Source organism: Lissotriton helveticus, chromosome 1_2, assembly GCF_964261635.1.
Source record: "Lissotriton helveticus chromosome 1_2, aLisHel1.1, whole genome shotgun sequence".
NCBI lineage: Eukaryota > Metazoa > Chordata > Amphibia > Caudata > Salamandridae > Lissotriton > Lissotriton helveticus.
In genome coordinates this window covers 3050348-3074953 of record NC_136058.1, presented here as the reverse complement: position 1 = coordinate 3074953, position 24606 = coordinate 3050348, and the positions used below count along the sequence as shown (strand labels likewise).

The 24606-nt window shown below is 44.4% G+C and overlaps 1 protein-coding gene across 4 annotated transcripts in view; it reads left to right on the top strand.

The window, feature by feature from the left end:
* The window catches only part of GPSM2 (G protein signaling modulator 2), a 409855-nt gene that overhangs the window by 320208 nt on the left and 65041 nt on the right, over nucleotides 1-24606 (top strand). For all 4 annotated transcript variants that reach the window (XM_078668278.1, XM_078668286.1, XM_078668295.1 and 1 more), the window contains one exon: nucleotides 2589-2659. In XM_078668278.1, the coding sequence (XP_078524404.1) occupies nucleotides 2589-2659 (71 nt within the window). The remainder of the gene's footprint in view (nucleotides 1-2588; nucleotides 2660-24606) is intronic.

Here is a 24606-nt window from a genome sequence, read left to right as displayed (position 1 = left end):
AGGCTTTAAAAGAGTAATACTCCCGACAGTTCCACCTGCACCTACATGGAACCTTAATATTGTTCCAACAAGACTTATGGGTCCACCCTTTTAACCACTGCACAATTGTCCACTGTAATTCCTTTCTTGGAAGGTTGCTTTCTGGATTGTTATCCCTTCACTAAGATGTGTCAGGCTTCAGGCACTAACCTTAGAAGAACCATTCTTCCAAAAGTAGTCTCTGCTTTTCATATTAACCAATCAGTTGAGTTGCCTGTTTTCTTCCCTCAATCTGATTCAGTAGCAGAGAGAGTGCTACATACATTAGATGTTGAAAGAGCATTATTATGTAATATTGATAGAACAAAAGATTTTCACAAAACCTCTTTTTGTTGCTCATTCTCCCCTTCATAAAGGAAAACCTATAATTAAATCTGGTATTTCTAGATGGATTGTTAAATGTATCAAAAGCCAAAAGAACTTTATCTATACCCCCTAGAGCACATTCTACTCGTAAAATAGGAGCATCTATGACCTTTTTAGGTAACATTCCTATAGCTGACATTTGTATAGCAGATACATGGTTTACACCACTCACATTTACCAAACATTATTTTGTGGATGTATTAGCACGTCAACAGGCTAATGTATGGCAAGCAGTGCTAAAAACACTTTACTGTAGCGTTCACTGGTTAGCCACCGCTTTGGGAAGAGTACTCCTATACTGTCTATGCAAAGCATGAGTATCTACTGCACAGTTACCTCGAACTGATTTTTTACTTACCCTATAAGTATCATTGCTTGGCATGTAGAGCTGTAGATTCAAATGCGCCCTCTCTACTCCCAGGACACCTATGGTTGTTGCAGTTATTTTTATTTACATAATACATGCATGGGCATCTCTGTCTACACTCACATACTTCATTCTCATCCTCTTACGGGAAAACAATATAACAATGGAGTAGATGCCCATGCGCACTATCACCAAAAGGAGGAGTCACCTTACCTCGTGACTGGAAAAGACTTCTTCGTAGAAAAACAACTTGTAAACATCCGGGCCCAGCACTAGATGGTAGGAATATAAAAAGCATGTGAATGTACAGCTCTACATACCAAAAACAGATGTTTGCAGGGTAAGTAACCTAATCCTTTTGCACCGAGGAAAGATCTTTGATGTTGTTTGAGATCCATGCTGTTTTTCACAAAGGTTTCCGTAACTGAGGTCTAAGGCTATAAGGGATTCATCAAACTGGCAAAAGAGTTCCAAAATTAAGCCATAACCAGAAACGTTAGCGATAGTCTGTTAAAAATTAGTTTGTTAGCATTTGGGTTATCTTCAATAAAATTGTAGTAAGTAGATTTTGTAAACAGTGCTCTGGAATTCTGCTTGATTTCAGTGGTAATTCTCCTGAAGGAGAACTAGGTTTCCAGGTATGTATCATTTGCTTGATTGGTGTCTTCTAGTGACCTTGTTCAGTTGATCTAAAAGCCACCTCAAAAAACACAGACTAGATAAAAGATCTCATCAAGAAATAAAAAGAACACACAGTCTGGGTATTTACACCTAAAATAAAAGACTTAGTGTGGCCCATTATGCATCTGAGTTAACTAAATCAGTGAATTCAAAGGAAACGGCTAAAAATGTCTAACGATGGCACGCTGGTAAGCATGGCGCTTTCAACTGCAAGATGACTTTTTTCACATGATCGTAGGATAACAACTTCTGGGGTTTGTGGTGGAAAGTGATTAGTACCATGTCTCCCTTTTCACTTCTCGTCACTAGTCATGAACTAACATGCTGTTGATGGTAGATGCTCACTTGCACTGCCAGTAGTTTGACACCATCTCATATTTGGAAATTTGGCTAGTAAAGCACCTGCCATCACCCATCCAATTCACACATTCCATAGTGAATTTGCATCACAACCTAATTTTCATTAAAGAGTGTACAGCATTTTTCTAGACATTTCAATAGAACAACTGGCAGCTCGGTGAATTTGTGAATGTATCTGTATTAGAATTTAGTTGTGACTCGATAAAAGAGCAGGCTTTTAGAACAGAAGGTTTGCTGCTTGTGTTGTAGGTTGTTTCTTAGTCCAGATACTGCCATCACCATTTTCAGTAATTGGCTAATGTGTCGATACTGTTGGATAATATATACCTCCACCTTTACTTGTTGAGGGAGTGACTTCAAATGTTTTGGAAACTTAGAGGATAGGCGAAAGACAATGCAGCAGAGCATCTCTGTTAACAAAATAAGGTAATTTGCTTGTGTTTCTCCCTCCTCTTTGCTCAGAAAAACTCTTCCACAGTAAGTAGATCTTTGTGGAAGCAACAGAATAGGACACATTCAAATATTGATTCCTAGTTTAAACAAAAACATAGATATGTTATAACAAAGTTAAGTGTATCACTTTTCCCCAGTGACACATGTGCAACTTTAATTCTCTGACACAATGTGAGAATCATTGGCTTTTAAAAAATGTACACTTGCATTCCAATTCTTTCTCTTTTGGCACATTGTAAAGTTGATGACCTAATTTTTAGTCTGCAAAAACTACTTTAGAGATGATCAACATAAAATATTTCATGTATTTTTCCCCCTGAAGGATCCAGGTCCAGGTTAAGTCGGCGCCACAGCATGGAAAACTTGGATCTTGTGAAATTAACTCCAGAAAAGGTATGTTATTCCCTTCTTTAGGTTTAAAAGATCATGTGATAATAGAAGGTGCTGTGATTTACATGTCTGGAATTTTTACCTGAGATAAAAAAAAATGTATAGCCTGCAATCAACTCGTTATTTTGCAGTTTGGTGATCCTCCATGTTATGTCTGTTTAATAATGCACTGTCATATGTATGGTACTTTCTTGTATTAATAGTGATAGTATCCTTCCAAATTTAAGTGCACATTAACTCTTGTTTGCAGTTTGTAATAAAAATTAAAATAAAATTAAAGTTTTTGTTCTGTGTTAGCAGAATTCTTGGAAAAAGGAAGAGAGATGAGTAGGTGTACAATTCAAGAGTCACATGACTATACTACATGATCACATGACTATACTACCTGATATAATATGGGGCTAGTAAGGGAGCAAAGTAAAAATTGATTCTCTAGCATGCTAATTTTCTCAGACTCCTGTGTTCAAACTCCTTTTCTGGTGCAACGTGGAAGTTAGCTGAACATTTTTACAAAGTTTTTTTTAACGTGAAGCACTACACTATGTGGTCAATGCCCCATAAATAGGAAACCTACAACACTTCTGTGAGGGCAAGGTGCACAGATTGGTTCTCTTTAGCCTTTTTTTCTGCTTATTTATTGAAAAAGTTTGTGGCCCTGCAATCTTTAAGTAAGTTAAAAAAAAAAGTAATTATATATATCTTCAAGATTTTTTAGCATCTTCCCGGCTTTTATTCTATTGAGTGTTTATTCTGAAGAAGTCATTTTGAAGTTCATTTGTGCAATTTGAATTGCTGAATTTTTTTTTCCTGTTTGTGGGCAGTTTACGCTCCAAAGTAATGGAAGAATGGTTAGTGGGAATAGTTTAATCCTTGCTATTTCAGATGCCGCAAGGTGTTCGAGCACTGAACCGCTGCCTTCTACATCTTTATCTTTTTACACCTTCCATCAGGAATCAGATTTAGAGGGTGGGAGGTGGAAGAGATACTTTACCCCACTATTTCTGTTTTTATTAGGTCACCTTAAAAAAATCTAGTTTGTCGCAGCCCAGAAGAAAGTGCAAGGGCTCCTTACTCTGGTTTTGCTTTCAGACATCATTGATGCCTCAAAATTAGTGTCTGCAGTCAAGAACAAGGACTCCTCTCTGGCGGCCGGCTTTTGTTATGTACTTAGATTAAATAATTTAACAACTTGATGTATTGGGCTAAATGATGTGCTCTGCAAGAACTTTAAACTGTAGAGTGGCAAATTGAAGTGCTATCTTCAGGCGAAATAATAGGCTGTTCCGGTATGGGCATACTGATTTATTTCAATTTCTGCCTGAGAAATAACTCGGAAAGGAAGTCATTTACCTATCCATTTGATTTTAACTTCATTACACCAGAGTATTGTGGCTTCCATGGACAGCACCCATGGTGCATCTTGGAAGAGATGGTGTAGGGTTAAGATTTCAGGCCTAGGAGTGCAAGTCAAAATAGGGTTGATGGAACTGTTTTTGCCAGGGCTACCTTTTCAGGTAGCAAGCAATCTGAGCACTGGAATGTGAAACCAAGGAGCCAAATAGGAGGCCTTGAACAGAGGGCGTATTTCAGACATGGACAATGCTGGAGGTTTAATCTCATCCATATCCCTGGCAAGAGAATATACATGCTCAGGAAAAACAGAAAAGTAAATTTGTTGGTCCCCAGGCAAACTGCACTGAAAGCCAGTGGTGTCCCTGCGCTTACTACATCTTGGTACGTAGGATTGGGTGAAGTAAAGATTTTAATTCATATTGATTCTAGTTGTCTTCAAGGATGAACACACCTTTAAAGTTACCCGCAAAAACTGAAAGATCCTATCCGATGTATCGTGTCCATGCCACATTATCAACTTTTTCAGCAAGAAATTATTTTTCTTTGCTGAGCAAACTGATTATAGAAAAGGATTGCCCAGGCCAGAGAGGGACTCCATTTTACTCTTGTTGCTTTCTTGGCAAGAGAAATTGGGTAGAATTGGGACCAATCCTTCTGTTAAGATTCTGAGCTAATTCTTACGAAGTGAACAAAATAAGAAAAATATATATAGTAAGTTAATGATACGTGTTAACAAAATATTCTAGAATGTGTAGTGTTTCGTAGGTTTGTTACATTTGGCTCATGGGTTCAAATAAAGGTTTGGGAGGGGTGTGGACACGATGCAGCCCTGAGAAGATGCAGCTCTCAAAAGTCTGATGGACATACTTTCTCCTTGAGTATCACCAGTCCAACACAAATGCTTAGTCGAGAAAGACATACATAACTTGCAATATAAGGCATTTGTGACCAGATTGCTACCATTCTCAAACTCAGATTTTTGGGGTCATACCCATCTTGGCATCGACAAAAACGTTCCACATCACTTGTTGCTTACTATGACACAAAACAATGGCTGCCGGGAAGTGACATTAGAACGGTCCGGAGGCGACCCAGTTTTTCCCCTAATGCCCAGGTGAAGTTGTGGCATCAAGTGGAATCTGGCATTTAGCTGAATGTGCTTCTCTGTTCTTTTGATCTTTCAGCCTGCGGAGCCCAGCACAATAAGTAGTGTGGTTGCTCCACCCTTTTCCTCCACCGAGCGAGGTTCTGTTGTGGAGTCCCTTGGTCCTTGCAGTGCCAGGCAGTCCAACTGAAACTTGGGAGACTGTTCCTCTGTTTTCAACCCCACCTGCGTTGGTTCAGCTTGGCCTGTGGATGGTCTGACCTGGTAGAAGAGGTCCCTCCAAGATTCCTTGGGACCCTCGTACATCACAAATCAAAGTTGTCCTTGTCCCACACGTGCTACGGTGTGTAGAAAGCTGTCTCTTTATATGATATACCAAAAAAGGTATATTGTTTAAAGAATCCAGCTATTCTCTTACTAGTAGACAGGGGCTTGCTCTAGCAATCCTGAGGTGCTCTTCTACAGGGTAGTGTGGTTGAGCAGCCTAAGGCTTATCAGAGAGTGGTGTTAGACATCTGCAAAATACACACAAGGTCAATAAATGACGCACATGACTCAATAAGGAGTTAAACACCAATTTATTAAAATCACGTATTGTTATATATGTTATGACACCAGAATCAATACAATCCAATAAGTACATTTTGCAAGAGAAATACTTTTGTGTTTAAAAAGTCGCTAGTAAATTTTTCAGAAGTTACAATGTTATCCTATCTGAGGAAAAACAAGTATGGAATTCAGGTACAGTACAGCGACTTATGAGACCAATCTCCTGAACTTAAGGTGAGTATGGGGCAAGGTCCAAGGCAGCACCAGCGGGTCACCTCCAGCGGCACTAGGGCGGTCAGATACAGTGGTGCAATACAGCGTCAGGAGCTCAATGGGGATCAGTCTGTGCAAAAAGAGGCTGCCGGTGTGGACTGGGATGCATGTCTGGCAGAACAAACCCCAAAGGATTGAAGTCTTCTGATGCTAGGGGACTTGTGGACACTGGTGGCCCTCTGGCCGGGGCAGCTGAGTTCAGAGGTTCTTATAGGTGTCTGGTTTCTTTGTCCGGGAGCACTTGTGGTTGAGGGGGCCTGCAAACAGAGTTCACGAGAGGCAAAACTAAAGTGGACTCTATCTCCTGAGGATTTTGGGACCACACTGACACTGTTTGCCCACTTCGACTTGGACTAGGAGGGGCTCGGGTGCCGTGGTCCTTGGCAGCATATGGTTTTGGCGGGTCTGGAGTCTTTGTGTCTTTGTTGAAGGCAGGTAGTCCTCCCAGGCTTTGGGAGGAACAACAGCTTGCAGGACGAGACAACTTTGGCGCAATTCGATATGTACAGCAAACATGCCGGCAGGGCTGGGGCTAGGTCAGGTGTTCCTTCTTCAGTCTTTGCTTTCGCAGCTCTTCTTCGTAGGTCAGCAGGATCTGATTTTTGGGTGCTACTGGCTCCCCTAAATGTTGAGTGTAGGGTTGTAGCAATTGAGCTACCTACGCCTTGGATCACTACGCCCCCTATATGACCACTTCCTCTGGGAAGTGGGCATAACCCTGTTGCAAAGTTCCTAAGTTTGCCATCAAAAAGATGGCTAACTTAAAAAAATTGTCTCTACTTTAGGTAGCCCACCTAAGGGGTGGTACTAGCCTGAGGGAGTATACACCTGTCTGACTAGCTACTTTTTCCACCTGTCCATGTGCCAAAGGGTTCTGGATAATGGGGAGCAGTATCCTCTCCTTTGAGAAATGCCTTATTTGCATACCAGAGGTGGTGGGCTCTTTGAAGCTCTCCTGCCTTGGAATGCTAATCTGCAGGTCATCCTGAGGGAGGGGGTGTAAACACCCTCTGATTGAGCAGGCTTCGTTTCTCACCTCCTGAGAGCAAAGACCTGGTTAGCAGAGACCCAGTGCTCTTCCAGTCAAAATCACATCAAATACCAGACAAAAGTGGGAATTTCCATGTCAGAAAGAGCACCCTTCCTACACAGTGCATATGTGACCCTGAGTGCTGCCCCTCTCCCACTGGACCTTCTTTGCACACATGCAAAGACTACATTTATCCAGCAAACAAGCAGACACTTCTGGACTCCTCTTCAGCTGTCCAAAACCTGGCAAGAAAACAACCATAAAATACATTCAGACCAAATCAGGCAGAAAGGAGGCACTTGCACCCTTACAGCCACAAAATATAAGATGAACAAGTCAGCTCTCTTGTAAATCTGGAGTCCCCATCTGCTAAAGCCTTCATGCATAACATGACCAAGGCCACTCGCGTCAAAGCAGAAACTAGAATAGACCCCCTGAACATTTTTTTTCCTCAAACTGAATGATCATGACAAACTGTATATGTGTGTGTTACCGAACAGTAATGTGCTTTGAATGAGCTTGATGGCAACATAAACTTATCCTTATGTAATAACCTTTGGATTTGAGGCATCAATAAAGATGTCCCCGTCATGGATCTGGAGGCCCATCTACAAAGCCTGTTCTGCTGTATATTGCAGCTTCTGAAGATGAAATTGTCCTAGACAGAAACCACCATGTCTATTCCTTGTTCAAGAAGAATGACTATATATTTAGGTTTTGCCTACGCAATGCGTACGAAGTACGCATGCGCTAGCAAAATCTAATGATATCTCTATGTGGGGTCGGGTATCCGCCCCCTCCTCCCATTGGCTAGGTCCATAAATGGAGGCTAGCCATTGGGAGACGGCTCTGTCCGTCAATCCCGGACCAGATTCGGGGGCGTTCCTGAGAATTTTTCCCTTTTGGTGACGTCAGTCTCTGGAACGCCCCCGAATCTGTTCCGGCATTGACGGCACCCGCCCTCAATACCGTCCCTTGCCGATTTTTTGGAGCCCCCTGGCAGGTGCCCACCCTGCCAGGGACATTGCCGCCTTTGAGCGAGTGCCACCTCGCTTTATATTTTAATTGAAGCCGGTGCCCACCCGGCATTGCCCCGTGTTTACACCGCCGCTGTCCGGCCTCCCGACCCCAGGGCCGCGCTGCGATTGGCCGCGACCCGGAAGTCAGGCAGGCCGGGGGCGGGACAAGCGGAAGTGCCGGAGAAGAAGAGCTCCAGCGCAGGGAGAAGAAGCCGCCTGCCGTGTCCTTCCCTGGGCTCCCAAATGAAGGGGGAGCCCCGGAGTTCTGGCCAGTCTCGAGGGAGGAGCGGGAGTCCTCCAGCCCCTGGCCGCCCTGTGTTGCGTAGGTCCCGCCCCCCCAGCGCGGACAAGGAGAAGGAACTGCGCCCACCGGCAGGACTCCATGGTCGAAGAGGAGCCCCGCCGCCGCCCGTGAGAGCATCCGGCCCCAAGAAGCGGGACCGGGTGAGGAAGAGCTGCAGCGAAGTCCCGCCCTCCCCCCCCCAGCGCGGACAAGGAGAAGCAGATGCACCCACCGGCAGGGCTCCGTCGAGGTGAGTGCTGCCGTTCCCTCCCCCCTCACAGACCGGCAGTCCCTTGTTACCTCTGGGGGCGAAGGCCTCGTGAGTGTCGAGCGGTTCTCCGGCTCTTTCCAGGTCTGGTTGGTGGGTCTCAGCACATGGTGCTCCGTCGCCTGGAGGAAGAGGCACCTCAGGCCTCAACGGGTCCTCTTGTGGGCTGCCTAATGTTGGCTCTCCAGGTTGGCCGGTCTGTGAGCTGCTTGCGCCCAGCCAATCCCCCTCTGATGCGGCATCACGGGAAGCCAGCAGCAACAGGTCCCGGATGCACGTGGGTCCCCGAGGGACTTCTAGAACTGACAACCTGCTGGCTTCCTCCGGTATAAGATCCTGTGATGGTGTGGACTCTGACATCTGCAGAGGAACCAGAGTGGACGGTGTTGTACTTTCTTGAGAGCCTCCTGCTTCCTGAATAAAGCCTGCACCAGGGAACTGAGAACCACGTGAGCCTGTGTCCCCCTCCCCCATTACTGTGCTCCCTTGCTCTGGTACTGTATCAAGCCTCGTCAACGCGCCCTCTCGTGGGTCTCTCTCCTTTTCCAGTACTGTGCTCTTCCGTGGTATTGTGTCTTGACCCAGACCTTTTTCATGCCCTACTACTAGGTCCTGGCCTTCTGTACTCTTCCCTGGTACTGTTTCGTAACCTACAGCAGCTGTAACCTGGCCCAGACCTGTGACCTGTCCCAGTGCTTTGCCCTCTTCCAGTGCCCTGTTCTCACCCAGTGCAGTACCCAGTCTCTGGGTTACGTCCTGTCCCAGTAATGTGAGATGCCCCAGTTCTATCTCTTTCCCTGGTGCTGCATCCTGCACTGGTACTGTGTTCTGCCTCAGTGATGTGTCTTGTCCCAGTACTCTGAACTGCCCTGGTACTGTGTCCTGTTCGTGCACTGTGAACTGTTCCGGTGCTCTATCCTGCAAAGCCACTGCGTGCTGCCCTGTAACTGCATCCTGCCCAGGTACTGTGTCCTGCCCTGGTACTGTGAGCAGCCCTGGTTCTGCTTCCTGCCCTGGTACTGTGAGCTGCCCTAGTACTAAATCCAGTCTCGGTACCGTGAGCTGTCCGGCTACCGAGAGTTCCTCCATTTGCTCTTGATCTCTCTTCATTGGTAAGGTAAGTGGCTCCACCGGTTCTCTGTTTTTTTCTCCCACCGCTGCGCCTCTCTCTCCTGACGCTGTCTCTTCACCGCGTGGGGGTACATGGTGTTCCTCGGGGGAAGGCTGCAGGAGTTCGGAGGTTGGGGTATGTTCCTCATCCGGGGAACGGTGAAGCCCTAAGGCTCTGGAGTGTTCCTCCTCAGAGGCGTTGTCATGCCCCTCTCCTGAGGCCCGGCAGGTCCCTCTTCTTGACCCTCATTACAAAGCCAGGGCACTTTATACTGCACATACCTGTTTTTTGTAATAATTGGTCTAAACTCGACCTAACTCCTTTTTTCACATTTTTTCCTCAGCACCCTGTTGAGGGTGCTGAGGGGGCCGATCTCGGAACACAGGGCCACACAGAGTGAAATAAGCGGCTGACCAGACAAGAAAATACAGGGAGTGAAAATCCCCCTCCAGCCCCACCCCCTCCCCAGCCTCTTACAAGTGAATGCTGGAAATGCGTTGCTTTGAAGCGATGTTTTCCTGCTCCTTTATGTGCAGCTTTCCTGGGTAATTGAGATTCCCTGTATTTCATGACCTTGGGAATGTTTACTCAAAAAAAACATAGATGGAAATTTTAACATTTACAATGCCAATAGCTCTAACATTGTCAAAGGCAAAACCATTGCATTGTAAATGCTTGTTCTTAGTATGAACACACTTTTTTCAAATGAAGAAAAGTCTATACTCAGTGCCACATGTAAACCGGAATTGCTGCAGTTCAGCGGATCCAACACATTGAATTTCCAGGATGTATCCTTAATGATTTAGTGAGGAGGAGGGATATAAAAAAAAAGCCGCAGTACATCAATAAGGAGAAGAAAATCCCCTTTAAATGGCTTCCCTTCAAATGATCATTCTTGCTCTATAATTGCAATACTGTGGGTTGATGGTTGCAGAAGCTTAGGGCAGTGGTTCAGAGACTCACTGCTGTTGAGAAAATCAATAATACTAAGATTAATAAAGTGTATTTAAATAAAGAAGCAACATTGAAAAATGTAAAACGTTCTATAAATTTGAACATTTTAAATTTGAGGCTAAAAGATAAGTTGGTATCATTAGCTTGGTTCATTGGAGCAGTGCAAGTACAACAAACCGAAAATAACACAGACAATGGGTGGCCTCAGATGAAGTGCCAACAAAGAGAGCAAACATTAGGAGCAAAACAGAGTAATATGCTGGATTGATATTTTTATATTTGATTGTGAAATAAATAAAACATTTCAATATTTGTTTAACTTATACTTGTTTCTGTATTTTTGTGTATTGTTTTGAAGTTCAATTTGTGGAATCTGCTTAGGTTTGTGATCCCTGACTTCCAATTATGACTCAGTTGGGGTTCCGAATTCCAGTCAGAATTTATTGGGCGTCCACAAAAGTCTAAAGGTTAAGAATCACTGACATAGGGAGTTCTAAATCTCAAGTGATCAGAGCCTACTGCAGGATACCAGGACACCTAAACTGATCCCCTTGTTGAATGGATAATTCCTAGGTCATGTCACCACCGATGCACTGCAAGGTTATCGCGTGTTATAAATGAATGTGGATGGCACCTTGGATGCTGAGTCACCTCCAGCAATTCCCAACTCCAGAGGACCCTTAGATGACCGTGCAATCGGAATTCCAGTGCACCTAAACCTGTGCATTGTCCTGGCTCAGACACACCTGGACTCGTGATGCTAGTTGCTTTCCTTCTGCTGTATTTGACCTCTTCTTTTCAATGTATGCAATGGTCATTGCTTGGTTATCATACACACAGATTGCGGAGGACATGTTGGAAACACCTAGTTTTTGGTAGCTTCGACCATCTGCTTCCCATTGTTTATAACTTCCTGAGGAGTTATTTATTTAACCATTGAATTTTTACTTCTGTATTAATATACAACGTTCTCTTTGTCTTTTCCCCTTGTTTCTCTTTCCAACTTCTCTTACAAAAATTTGCCAAAGTATACCTACGTGTTGCACAGTGGGCAGCAGGTATGCAGGTTGCTACTATACTCCTCTCCATCCTTCACCATCATATCCTTGGATCGATTAGTAGTAATGCTCCTGGGACCTCGAGGTCCTCTCCATTAAAAGGAAAGCGCTTGCCCACCCATCCAGACGTCTGACTTGAAGTTCTCTTATTGCACAGATACTCAACTTCCCAGTGAAATGTAAGCCCCTGTTGCCGTTGCTCCTCTTCAGGGAGATGACGGTGGTCTTATTGTAGGAATTTCACCTGCTGGTGGCTGACAATTGGTGTTTAAAGTAGTTTAGTTTTCTGATGCAATTCCATTCCAGTGCTCCTACAAAAATTAAAGCGGTTTCATTTTTCGTCAGTTGGATCTTATCTGTTATAGTGAAACCCAGAAACGATTCTGCTGGAAGAAAAATGTGGAAAAGAGGCTCACTGGGGAACAATCATATCAGAATAATTTTTATCTGATGCCCGAATGATATCAGAATGATTCTTTTTAGAATTCTTCTTGATGGCCTGGTCCTAATCACATGGCACTCTAAAAATAGTCAGTGACGAATACAACACTGGACTAGAGACGGCTGAATGTATACAGCTCACTATGGTCTGCTTCCTATGTATGAAGGGTTCAAGACTTCGACTTGGTAGGTATATAGAGGCATCAACAAAAGGTCCAATGCGCCAACACCTATTTTTCGAAATCCCAAAAGTCCTATTCAAGGATTGTAGGAAGCTGGTTCTGAAAATACTATACCAAAGTGAGGTATAGTGTAGACATAGTCCAGTGGAACCCCAGAGGTAAAAGCAGATAGCACCTTAGTCTCTATTTGTGATAGTGTGGGCGAGCAGTAAGGCTTTATCAGAGGGTAGTGTTAAGCATTTGTTGTACACACTCACTCAGCAAATGATTGCACACACTGAAAGACTGAACTCAGACCAATTTGCTTGGTATAAAAATATTCTTTAGTGATATTATAAGTGATTTATACTTTGCAATAACAATACAGATTAAAATGCAGATATATATATGTATATATATATATATATATATATATATATATATTCACTGAAGAAAAAAAACATAGGTTTCAGGCCTTATATAGTTAGGAATCAGCATTTAAAAAACCTTTGAAATTCACTGAAAAAACCATAGGTTTCAGGCCTTGTATAGTTAGGAAGTAGCATTTAAAACAAGCATTAGAAATGCAATCGGGCTCGGATTTATTTGAGTTTGAGCTAATGGCATTGTAAATGCCAATGTATTGTTGCTATGTGTTATGGAGTGTGTTCATGTGGTGTGTACTGCCAGTGATCTCCTTGTGAGTGTGAGAATATTGCACCGTTACTGCCTGTGATGTCCTTCTTGTGAGTGTGAGAAGCTTGCACCTCTGCTGCCTGTGGTCTCCTTGTGAGTATAAGAAGCTTGCACTGCTGCTGCCTGTGATGTCGTTCTTGTGAGTGTGAGAAGCTTGCACCGCTGCTGCTTGTGATGTCCTTCTTGTGAGTGGGAGAAGCTTGCACCTCAGCTGCCTGTGGTCTCCTTGTGAGTGTAAGAAGATTGCACAGCTGCTGCCTGTGATGTCCTTCGTGTGAGTGGGAGAAGCTTGCACCGCTGCTGCTTGTGATGTCCTTCTTGTGAGTGGGAGAAGCTTGCACCTCAGCTGCCTGTGGTCTACTTGTGAGTGTAAGAAGCTTGCACAGCTGCTGCCTGTGATGTCCTACTCTACTCACTACTCTACTCACTACTCTACTCACTACTCTACTCACTACTCTGCACTCACTACTCTACTCACTACTCTGCACTCACTACTCACTACTCTACTCACTACTCTACTCACTACTCACTACTCTACTCACTACTCTGCACTCACTACTCACTACTCTACTCACTACTCTACTCACTCCTCTACTCACTACTCACTACTCTACTCACTACTCACTACTCTACTGACTACTCTACTCACTACTCACTACTCTACTCACTACTCACTACTCTGCACTCACTACTCACTACTCTGCTCACTACTCACTACACTACTCACTACTCTCTACTCTCCACTCACTACTCTACTCACTACTCTACTCACTACTTTCTACTCACTACTCTACTCACTGTTCACTACTCTCTACTCACTACTCTGCACTCACTACTTTACTCACTACTCTACTCTACTCACCTCACTACTCTACTCACTACTCTACTCTACTCACCTCACTACTCTACTCACTACTCTACTCACTACTCTACTCACTACTCACTACTCTGCACTCACTACTCACCTCACTACTCTACTCACTACTCTACTCACTACTCACTACTTTGCACTCACTACTCTACTCACTACTCACTACTCTACTCACTACTCTGCACTCACTACTCACTACTCTGCACTCACAACTCACTACTCTACTCACTACTCTGCACTCACTACTCTACTCACTACTCTACTCACTACTCACTACTCTACTCACTACTCTGCACTCACTACTCACTACTCTGCACTCACAACTCACTACTCTATTCACTACTCACTACTCTGCACTCACTACTCACTACTCTACTCACTACTCTACTCACTACTCACTACTCTACTCACTACTCTACTCACTACTCACTACTCTACTCACTACTCTGCACTCACTACTCTGCACTCACTACTAACTACTCTACTCACTACTCTACTCACTACTCTACTCACTACTCTACTCACTACTCTACTCACTACTCTGCACTCACTACTCACTACTCTACTCACTACTCTACTCACTACTCTACTCACTACTCACTACTCTGCACTCACTACTCACTACTCTACTCACTACTCTACTCACTACTCACTACTCTACTCACTACTCTACTCACTACTCTACTCACTACTCTACTCCCTACTCTACTCACTACTCACTACTCTACTCACTACTCACTACTCTACTGCCCTCAACAGCACACAACACTCTGCCCTCAACAGCACTCTGCCCTCAACAGCACTCTGCCCTCAACAGCACTCTGCCCTCAACAGCACTCTCTCCTCAACAGCACACAGCACTCAACAGCACACAGCACTCAACAGCACACAGCACTCAACAGCACTCTGCCCTCAACAGCAATCTGCCCTCAACAGCACACAGCACTCTGCCCTCAACAGCACTCTGCCCTCAACAGCACACAGCACTCAACAGCACACAGCACTCAACAGCACACAGCACTCAACAGCACACAGCACTCAACAGCACACAGCACTCAACAGCACTCTGCCCTCAACAGCAATCTGCCCTCAACAGCACACAGCACTCTGCCCTCAACAGCACACAGCACTCTGCCCTCAACAGGACTCTGCCCTCAACAGGACTCTGCCCTCAACAGGACTCTGCCCTCAACAGGACTCTGCCCTCAACAGCACTCTGCCCTCAACAGCACTCTGCCCTCAACAGCACTCTGCCCTCAACAGCACTCTGCACTCAACAGCACTCTGCACTCAACAGCACTCTGCACTCAACAGCATTCTGCACTCAACAGCATTCTGCACTCAACAGCATTCTGCACTCAACAGCATTCTGCACTCAACAGCATTCTGCACTCAACAGCATTCTGCACTCAACAGCATTCTGCACTCAACAGCATTCTGCACTCAACAGCATTCTGCACTCAACAGCATTCTGCACTCTGCACTCAACAGCACTCTGCACTCAACAGCATTCTGCACTCTGCACTCAACAGCACTCTGCCCTCAACAGCATTCTGCACTCAACAGCACTCTGCGCTCAACAGCATTCTGCACTCAACAGCACTCTGCACTCAACAGCACTCTGCACTCTGCACTCAACAGCACTCTGCACTCAACAGCACTCTGCACTCAACAGCACTCTGCACTCAACAGCACTCTGCACTCAACAGCACTCTGCACTCAACAGCACCAGCATTCTGCACTCAACAGCATTCTGCACTCAACAGCATTCTGCACTCTGCACTCAACAGCACTCTGCACTCAACAGCACTCTGCACTCAACAGCATTCTGCACTCTGCACTCAACAGCACTCTGCCCTCAACAGCGTTCTGCACTCAACAGCACTCTGCGCTCAACAGCATTCTGCACTCTGCACTCAACAGCACACAGCACTCTGCCCCCAACAGCACTCTGCCCCCAACAGCACTCTGCCCCCAACAGCACACGGCACTCAACAGCACTCTGCCCTCAACAGCAATCTGCCCTCAACAGCACACAGCACTCTGCCCTCAACAGCACTCTGCCCTCAACAGCACTCTGCCCTCAACAGCACTCTGCACTCAACAGCACTCTGCACTCAACAGCACTCTGCACTCAACAGCACTCTGCACTCAACAGCACTCTGCACTCAACAGCATTCTGCACTCAACAGTATTTTGCACTCTGCCCTCAACAGCACTCTGCCCTCAACAGCATTCTGCACTCTGCACTCAACAGCACTCTGCCCTCAACAGCATTCTGCACTCTGCCCTCAACAGCACACAGCACTCTGCCCTCAACAGCACTCTGCCCTCAACAGCACTCTGCCCTCAACAGCACACAGCACTCAACAGCACACAGCACTCAACAGCACACAGCACTCAACAGCACACAGCACTCAACAGCACTCTGCCCTCAACAGCAATCTGCCCTCAACAGCACACAGCACTCTGCCCTCAACAGCACACAGCACTCTGCCCTCAACAGGACTCTGCCCTCAACAGGACTCTGCCCTCAACAGGACTCTGCCCTCAACAGGACTCTGCCCTCAACAGGACTCTGCCCTCAACAGCACTCTGCCCTCAACAGCACTCTGCCCTCAACAGCACTCTGCACTCAACAGCACTCTGCACTCAACAGCACTCTGCACTCAACAGCATTCTGCACTCAACAGCATTCTGCACTCAACAGCATTCTGCACTCAACAGCATTCTGCACTCAACAGCATTCTGCACTCAACAGCATTCTGCACTCAACAGCATTCTGCACTCAACAGCATTCTGCACTCAACAGCATTCTGCACTCTGCACTCAACAGCACTCTGCACTCAACAGCATTCTGCACTCTGCACTCAACAGCACTCTGCCCTCAACAGCATTCTGCACTCAACAGCACTCTGCGCTCAACAGCATTCTGCACTCAACAGCACTCTGCACTCAACAGCACTCTGCACTCTGCACTCAACAGCACTCTGCACTCAACAGCACTCTGCACTCAACAGCACTCTGCACTCAACAGCACTCTGCACTCAACAGCACTCTGCACTCAACAGCACCAGCATTCTGCACTCAACAGCATTCTGCACTCAACAGCATTCTGCACTCTGCACTCAACAGCACTCTGCACTCAACAGCACTCTGCACTCAACAGCACTCTGCACTCAACAGCATTCTGCACTCTGCACTCAACAGCACTCTGCCCTCAACAGCGTTCTGCACTCAACAGCACTCTGCGCTCAACAGCATTCTGCACTCTGCACTCAACAGCACACAGCACTCTGCCCCCAACAGCACTCTGCCCCCAACAGCACTCTGCCCCCAACAGCACACGGCACTCACCAGCACACCACACTCACCAGCACTCACCAGCACACAGCACTCACCAGCACACCGCACACAGCACTCAGCACTCAACAGCAGTGTTTCATGCGTTTTTGCCTGTCTACAATGGAGGCGGCAGTCCCAACTGCAGGTTTGTAATCCTGGAGGGGCCTGTTGCTGGTGAATGCACAGGCTGCTGAGGTGTTGAATCATCAAGAATCAAAAATTCAAAGCAGTCGCTGGGGAATCACCGGGCCGTATGTGGCCAGGAAACCTCCCTTCCGATCCTGGCTGCTCTCTTCAATAAACAGTTTGATCCTGTGCACACCCTCATTCTTTGTTGAACACACCGGCACAGCCTCACTCAGCGGCTCACCCCCTGGAGCTTGCCTCACCCCTGTCCGGAACCGGTTGCTCTGGAGCACTCTCGCCAAGGAGACTGAAAACAGCTTTATTTACATAAGAGACTTTAACAATATGTATATAGAGATACATAGAGTGACTTTACAACTTGTACATTTGCATTTTTTTATATTTGTATCTCTTCCCTGTGTGACTTTACAACTTGTACAATTGCAATTTTTTTTCCTGTTTGTATCTTTGATGTAACTCATGGAATCCTAAATCCTTATGTAGCGCAACTGGTTCTTTTGTAAAGCGCTCTGACACCTTCGGGTAATATTCGCGCTATAGAAAATGGCATTAAATATATAAATAAATAAATAAATGAATAAAGAATTGTAAATCGCATTCCAACTTTAGCATTGCAGTGCTGCAGGAAACGGGCCACTGGGCGGCCTCAGGCCTCGAAGGCACGTCCTTGCAGGCATGGCCTGCCGAGGACGCACAGACAGCGCCTTGAGGTGGCCAACTGCAGGCATGTTGCAATAACGGGCAGCTGTCAGGCTCGTCCCAGCGCCCGGCCCGGACAAGAACCGGCAGCGCTAGCACGGCTCGCCTGGTAGGTTTCGAAGCACTTCATTATCTGTATTTTATTTAACTTTTCGTTGTGATTTATGAGTTGCGAACACGGCCTTTATTAAGAGCGCTTTACTTTTCAAACAAAGTTACAGAAGTGAGTGGCAAAAGTACAAATGTAAAGGTATTTTAAAATAAAATCAGCACAAACGTACCGGAAAACTAGGGAAAACACAACAGGAAGCTGTTACTGGCGGAGAGGAGGGCCTTTCATATAATTTTAAAGCCGGTCTAAATGGCAATGCATTAAGGCAGAACATAAACGACTACGAAATAAACAAGAACTACAGTGTGGACGAGCATGTATGAGTCATCTTCTGTGAGCCTCGCCTGCTGCCTCTCGTCATTTAACATTGAACGCGCTCACCGCTGTGAACGCGTTCGCATCATCTGGCTTGCATTACACGGGCACTCTGACAGCTCGTAATTAAGATTAATCACTCTGCCATGCTCGTTCTCGCACACAAAATGCCACATCGGGCACGCGTACATTACTTACAGCCTATCACTTCAAGGCTACTACATACACAGCACAGGGAAGACGAATCACTGACCAGATGCCAGAAAACGCTAAGGAATGTGTGGAATTTCTCTCTCCAAGGCCCTAAGAGATACTTCTTCTTTTTTTTCTCCTTTAACATTAGTTCTCGAAACTCCTCCCAGTTTCACTGGGAAGGAGTCCGAGCCCTAAAAACCTTTGAAATTCACTGAAAAAACGATAGGTTTCAGGAGTTATATAGTTAGGAATTCGTTTTTAAAAAACCTTTGAAATTCACTCAAAAAACTATATGTTTTAGTGGTGTTATAGTTAGCTGGACATTTTACATATACAAAACCAATGAAATTGCTCCTATATAGTTAGTTGTACTAACTATATTTCGCGCACCCGCAATCCACTGCTGATGATGTCACATATTAGATCATTCATGACATGGTCAGTGACATCACTGATGACATCTCAAATGACATCACTGATGACATCACTGATGACATCATCCAGTGAATGTGGTTTGCTTCGTTATTTAAATATGCATTATATATATAGCAATTTACATTGAAGAATGAGTGGATATATATAAATAAATATTTGGATGGAGGATTTAGTAGCAGTGTAATTGACTGTTTACTTGACCAATTTATAATGTCTCACTAAATATAGTGGATAGTGACTAAACTGTGTGAATATCTGTATCACTTTGTCAGTTGTTGTGTAAACTGATTCTACAGTTGGTTACTAGCTATGTGAAAGTCTATATTAGTTATTGATTAGTTAACTGAGTATTTGTATGGGAGTGTGAAAGTGTGTGTGGTTCGGTGGGGGGGGTGTGACTGTCCAAAGATGTGTGAATAGTTGATTCAGTAGATATATGAAGTTAAAAATACATGTTCTAACAGTTTGGGTGAGGGAATCTCTTTATGGGTGTGGTGATGAGCAAATATATTTCTCAAAGGTACAGGTCCAACAAACTAGAAAAATAAAAGGCAATGTATGTGTCAGTTGTTGTATATAAATAAGTATACATAAGACACAATGATTGTGTGAGTGACTGTATGGATAACTGTATACTTGTAATAATGATTTTATAATTCACTAAGTATGACTTACTATCTAAATGAATAGAAGAAGTGGTGTTTGTATAAGTGTTTTGCTAAGTAAATATGTAAGTATGATCCATTGTTTGCATAAGTGAGTAGGATGACTTCATATGTGAATAGGATGCGTGCTGTTGTTTAATGTCGATATAGATGTATAAGTATTTTTGATAGTGTTCTATTGTTCATTGACAGCATGTATGAGTGAATCCATAGGTAAGTGATGAGATGTGTGTATACATCTATGAATCACTGACTGGATTTTTAGATACTTGTATTGCTGTGACGATGGATTTAAATATGATACTCTGTATTTTACAAACAGTGATGAAAAATTGTAATAGTGTATGAAAAGGTGTATGTGATTGTCACGTGGATGATGTCATCAGTGATGTCATTTGAGATGTCATCAGTGATGTCACTGACCATGTCATGAATGATCTAATATGTGACATCATCAGCAGTGGATTGCGGGTGCGCGAAATATAGTTAGTACAACTAACTATATAGGAGCAATTTCATTGGTTTTGTATGAGTAAAATGTCCAGCTAACTATAACACCACTAAAACTTAGTTTTTTGAGCGAATTTCAAAGGTTTTTTAAAAACGAATTCCTAACTATATAACTCCTGAAACCTATGGTTTTTTCAGTGAATTTCAAAGGTTTTTTTAAATGCGAATTCCTAACTATATAAGGCCTGAAACCTATTGTTTTTTCAGTGAATTTCAAAGGTTTTTTAAATGTTAATTCCTAACTATATAAGGCCTGAAACCTATGGTTTTTTCAGTGTTTTTAAAAAAAAAATTGATTGGTTAACTGGCTTAAGTGTATCTTAGTGAATACAACTATAGGGAGTAATGTTTAAATATTTAAATATATGCATGAGTGATGTAATATGTGACGTCATCAGCAGTGCATTGCAGACGTGCAAGTTATAGTGAGTCCAACTAACTATAACGTGGGAATTTCAATGGTTTTATGCGAGTAAAATTTCCAGCTAACTATAACTGGTGTGAAACCTATGGTTTTTTCAGTGAATTTCAAAGGTTTTTTAAATGCTAATTCCTAACTATAACTGGTGTGTAACCTATGGTTTTTTCTGTGAATATATATATATATATATATATATATATATATATATATATATATATATATATATAAAATTTCTATGGCAAAATGAAACCCCTCATTTTGTTCCTTTTCAAATTAAATGTATTAAGTGTTACCACTTTATTCCAATCAAGATGACTTCAGGTGTGCCATACTTTTGTCATAAGTAAGACTGTTAGCGTTCTAGTTGTTCTTTAGAACACTCTGGGACATTCTGTCATTGGGCTATAGTTGGGCTACATCTGGCTGATATTTGGGCTACATTTGGGCTCTTTTGTCTCTGGTGGCCATCTTGGGAGACTGCATATCAGAATTTTTTTAATGAAATATAAGAGGATTTGAGAAGTCACTCAAAATGTGCCCTAATTTTTCTTTCTTCAGCACTAATCATAATTTCTATGGCAAAATGAACCCCCTCATTTTGTTCCTTTGCAAATTAAATGTTTTAAGTGTTAACACTTCATTCCAATCAAGATGACTTCAGGTGTGCCATACTTTTGTCATAAGTAAGACTGTTAGCGCTCTAGTTGTTCTTTAGAACACTCTGGGACATTCTGTCATTGGGCTATAGTTGGGCTACATCTGGCTGATATTTGGGCTACATTTGGGTTTTTTTTGTCTCTGGTGGCCATCTTTTGGCTACATTGGGCTACATTTGGGCTCTAACATATATATAGCCCAATATATATATTTTTTAAGTTAATTTTCGTAAAAACCACTGGAGCACATATCTTGAGACATAGCAAAGGCACATCGGGCTACCAGTCCCTACAATTTTGCCAAGTTTGGTGGAAAACCATTCAGCCGTTCGGGCTAAAAGTGAGTCCAACCGCCCTATGGAAATTAACATGGGGAAAACACGTTTTGGGACCCCCCTTTTATCTCGGCCCCCGCTTGACGAATCCTCCCCAAACTATTAGGGAAGGAGCGGAGCGCCGCGAGGCAAAGTTAAAGAAAATTTCAGGAAGATTCCTCAACCGGCGCCAAAGTTATTCCCAATAGAATGTTGCGATTTCCCTATGGAAAACAATCCTAACTATATATACCTACTGGCTATCGCCAGTAGGTAATACATATATATATATATATATATATATATATATATATATATATATATATACACTATGGTTTGGTTACAGTAGAATTACTGGAAATGCAATACCTTGAAATATTGTACATATACTTTGTAATGCCTTTTCAGTAGCAGGTCTGGTAAATTACTTTGCGGATTTCTTTTCTGACATAGTGTAGTATAACTGGATACTGCACTGGGACATTTCCTGTAAGCAGGTAAGTTAAGTTAGACCTGTCAGCAGTGTTCGATACGATATGCCATGACATTTTGCTCGGTCGCTTGGAAGAGGTGGGGCTGGAGGGTCGGGCGCTGTCCTGGATGAGGAGCTTTCTATCTGGCCATACACAGTGTGTCAGCATGGGCTCCTTTCGTTCTGCCTCTGTTGAGCTCACTAAGGGGGTGCCGCAGGGCTCTTGTTTGAGCCCTACACTTTTTAACATCTACGTGGCCCCCCTAGCTGGCATTATGAGAACGTACGGATTCATCCCAGTGTCATATGCTGATGACACTCAGCTTCTCTTCCCTTTTAAGACACTTAGCGCCACGGTCAAACAGTCCTTCTCTGAAAGTATGAAAGCCGTATCGAAATGGATGACCTCAAATTTCCTACAGTGTAATGTGGGAAAGACTGAGGTGCTGCTCTTTGGGGAGGCCACATTGTTGTGGACTCCAGACCGGTGGCCCTCAGACCTGGGTTCCGTCCCCTGCCCTACGCAGGTTGTGAGAACCTTGGTGTGAGGATTGACCAGGGTCTCTCTTTAAAGGAACACGTAAGTCAAACAGCTGGGTCCTGTTTTCACGTTATAGGACTTCTTCGTAGAGTGTTTCCTCTTTTATCAGATTCTGCTAGAAAGACCCTTGTTCAGGCCCTAGTGTTCAGCCGCCTGGATTATTGCAACGGACTGTTGCTTTCAGCTAATGATAGCCTACTTAGTAGGCTTCAGGTGGTACAAAATACTGTCGCTAGGTTAGTTCTAAATGCACCGCCTAGATCCCCCTCACGCCCGTTGTTGGAAAAACTCCACTGGTTGCCGATCCGTCAACGGATCAAATTTAAGATCTGTTGTGTTGTTCACAACGGCATACACGGTCTGGGCCCTGCGTATCTGGCTGAGAAGTTCGTCCTCTACAACCCAATACGCAATCTTCGTTCCAGCAACCAGTCCCTTCTTCAAATTCCAACTATCAGAAGGGCTAGACAGGGTGGGAAAGCACTTTCCTATCTGGGCCCCTGCCTCTGGAATAAACTTCCTGGCTTCCTTAGGCAGTGCACCAATCACTTGTCATTCAGGAAACTGTTAAAAACATTCTTATTCCAACTTTAGCACCTTCTTTATTTCTCTAGTTCTTTCCATCTTTGAGCTGTTTTTTTGCCTTGGCGCGGAGATACTCCTTCGGGATTCGATTCCAGCGCGGTACAAACTTATAAATAAATAATGTGATTTGGTTATTTGTGCACAGTTATATAGACTTTTATAGATTTACCAACTCCACATTTAGAAACTTTTGCATAGAAAAGAGTTAATGTTATCGGATGGGAGGAAATAGAGTTATAGTTTAACAGGTAAGTACTTTATTGTGGGAGTGGGTTTTCTGGGGTTAGACTCCGGGGTCTCAGGGTTGAGGATGCATTCTCAAAGCACCCTTAGCGGCCGGGTGTAGAGTGCTGAGGCCCAATGTTATCCAGTGGGGGATAGGGGCCTCTGATTGGTGACTGCTCAAGAGCCAGGCCACAAGGTTGTGTGAGCAAAGCTTCTGGACTTTAGCTCAGGTCAAATGAGGGTTCACGTTTTCACCAAAGGAGCACCCTCAGCAGCACTAGAGCGGCGGGTGCAGAGTGCTGTTTTGGCGTTGGTGCTCTGTTACTTTCAATGTGGATTCTCTGGTTTGCAAACACACTGCAGGCTCGGGGTCGAAGGTATTCTGGGTTTGACCACCACTTAGAGAGGTAAGTTGGGATGCGGGGGGTTGGCTAGACACAGTCGGTTGGGCCACCCAAGGCAGGATTGCAGCTGCAGGCGTTGATTGGAGGTTTGAGGCAGGTCAGGGATCTCTGGATCTCGGGTCAGGATCGCCAGGGAGACCTCCTCGTGGTATTGGGCCACTCAAACTTGGTGAATAGCAAAACACACAAGATGATGGAAGGAATGTTGCACAATGGCAAAACATTCACCCCCAGTCACAGATCTGGGTTTAAATCATTGTTATTTTGCTCACCAAGCCACCCCAGTTCAGACATGGCCATATGCAAATCAGTCTTGACCCTGTGCCTCATGGGAACCATCCAGCCCGAACTGCCAAGCCATGTCTTCCCTGGACCGGAATCGAGCATTCTAGGACCGGTTTCTGGCTATCAGCCGTCTTCAGCCAGGATAGCTTGACTCCAGTGGTTTAGTGAGCAAGGGACCCACGTCTGGGCATACCCTTCCCACATAGGGTTTACAGCAAACCACACAAGATGATGGACGGAATGTTGCACAATGGCAAAACATTCACCCCCAGTCACAGATCTGGGTTTAATCCATCGTTAAATGCTCAAACTTGGGCCTTGGGTGCAAAGTGGTGCAGACTCACGGATTTTGCTGGAGCTGGAGTCTGGGTGAACAAACCCTGTGTTCACGGGAGACAAAGTCTTTTCTTTGGAAAGCAGGGCAGGGCCTCTGGGTTCCTGAGGTTGCTGGC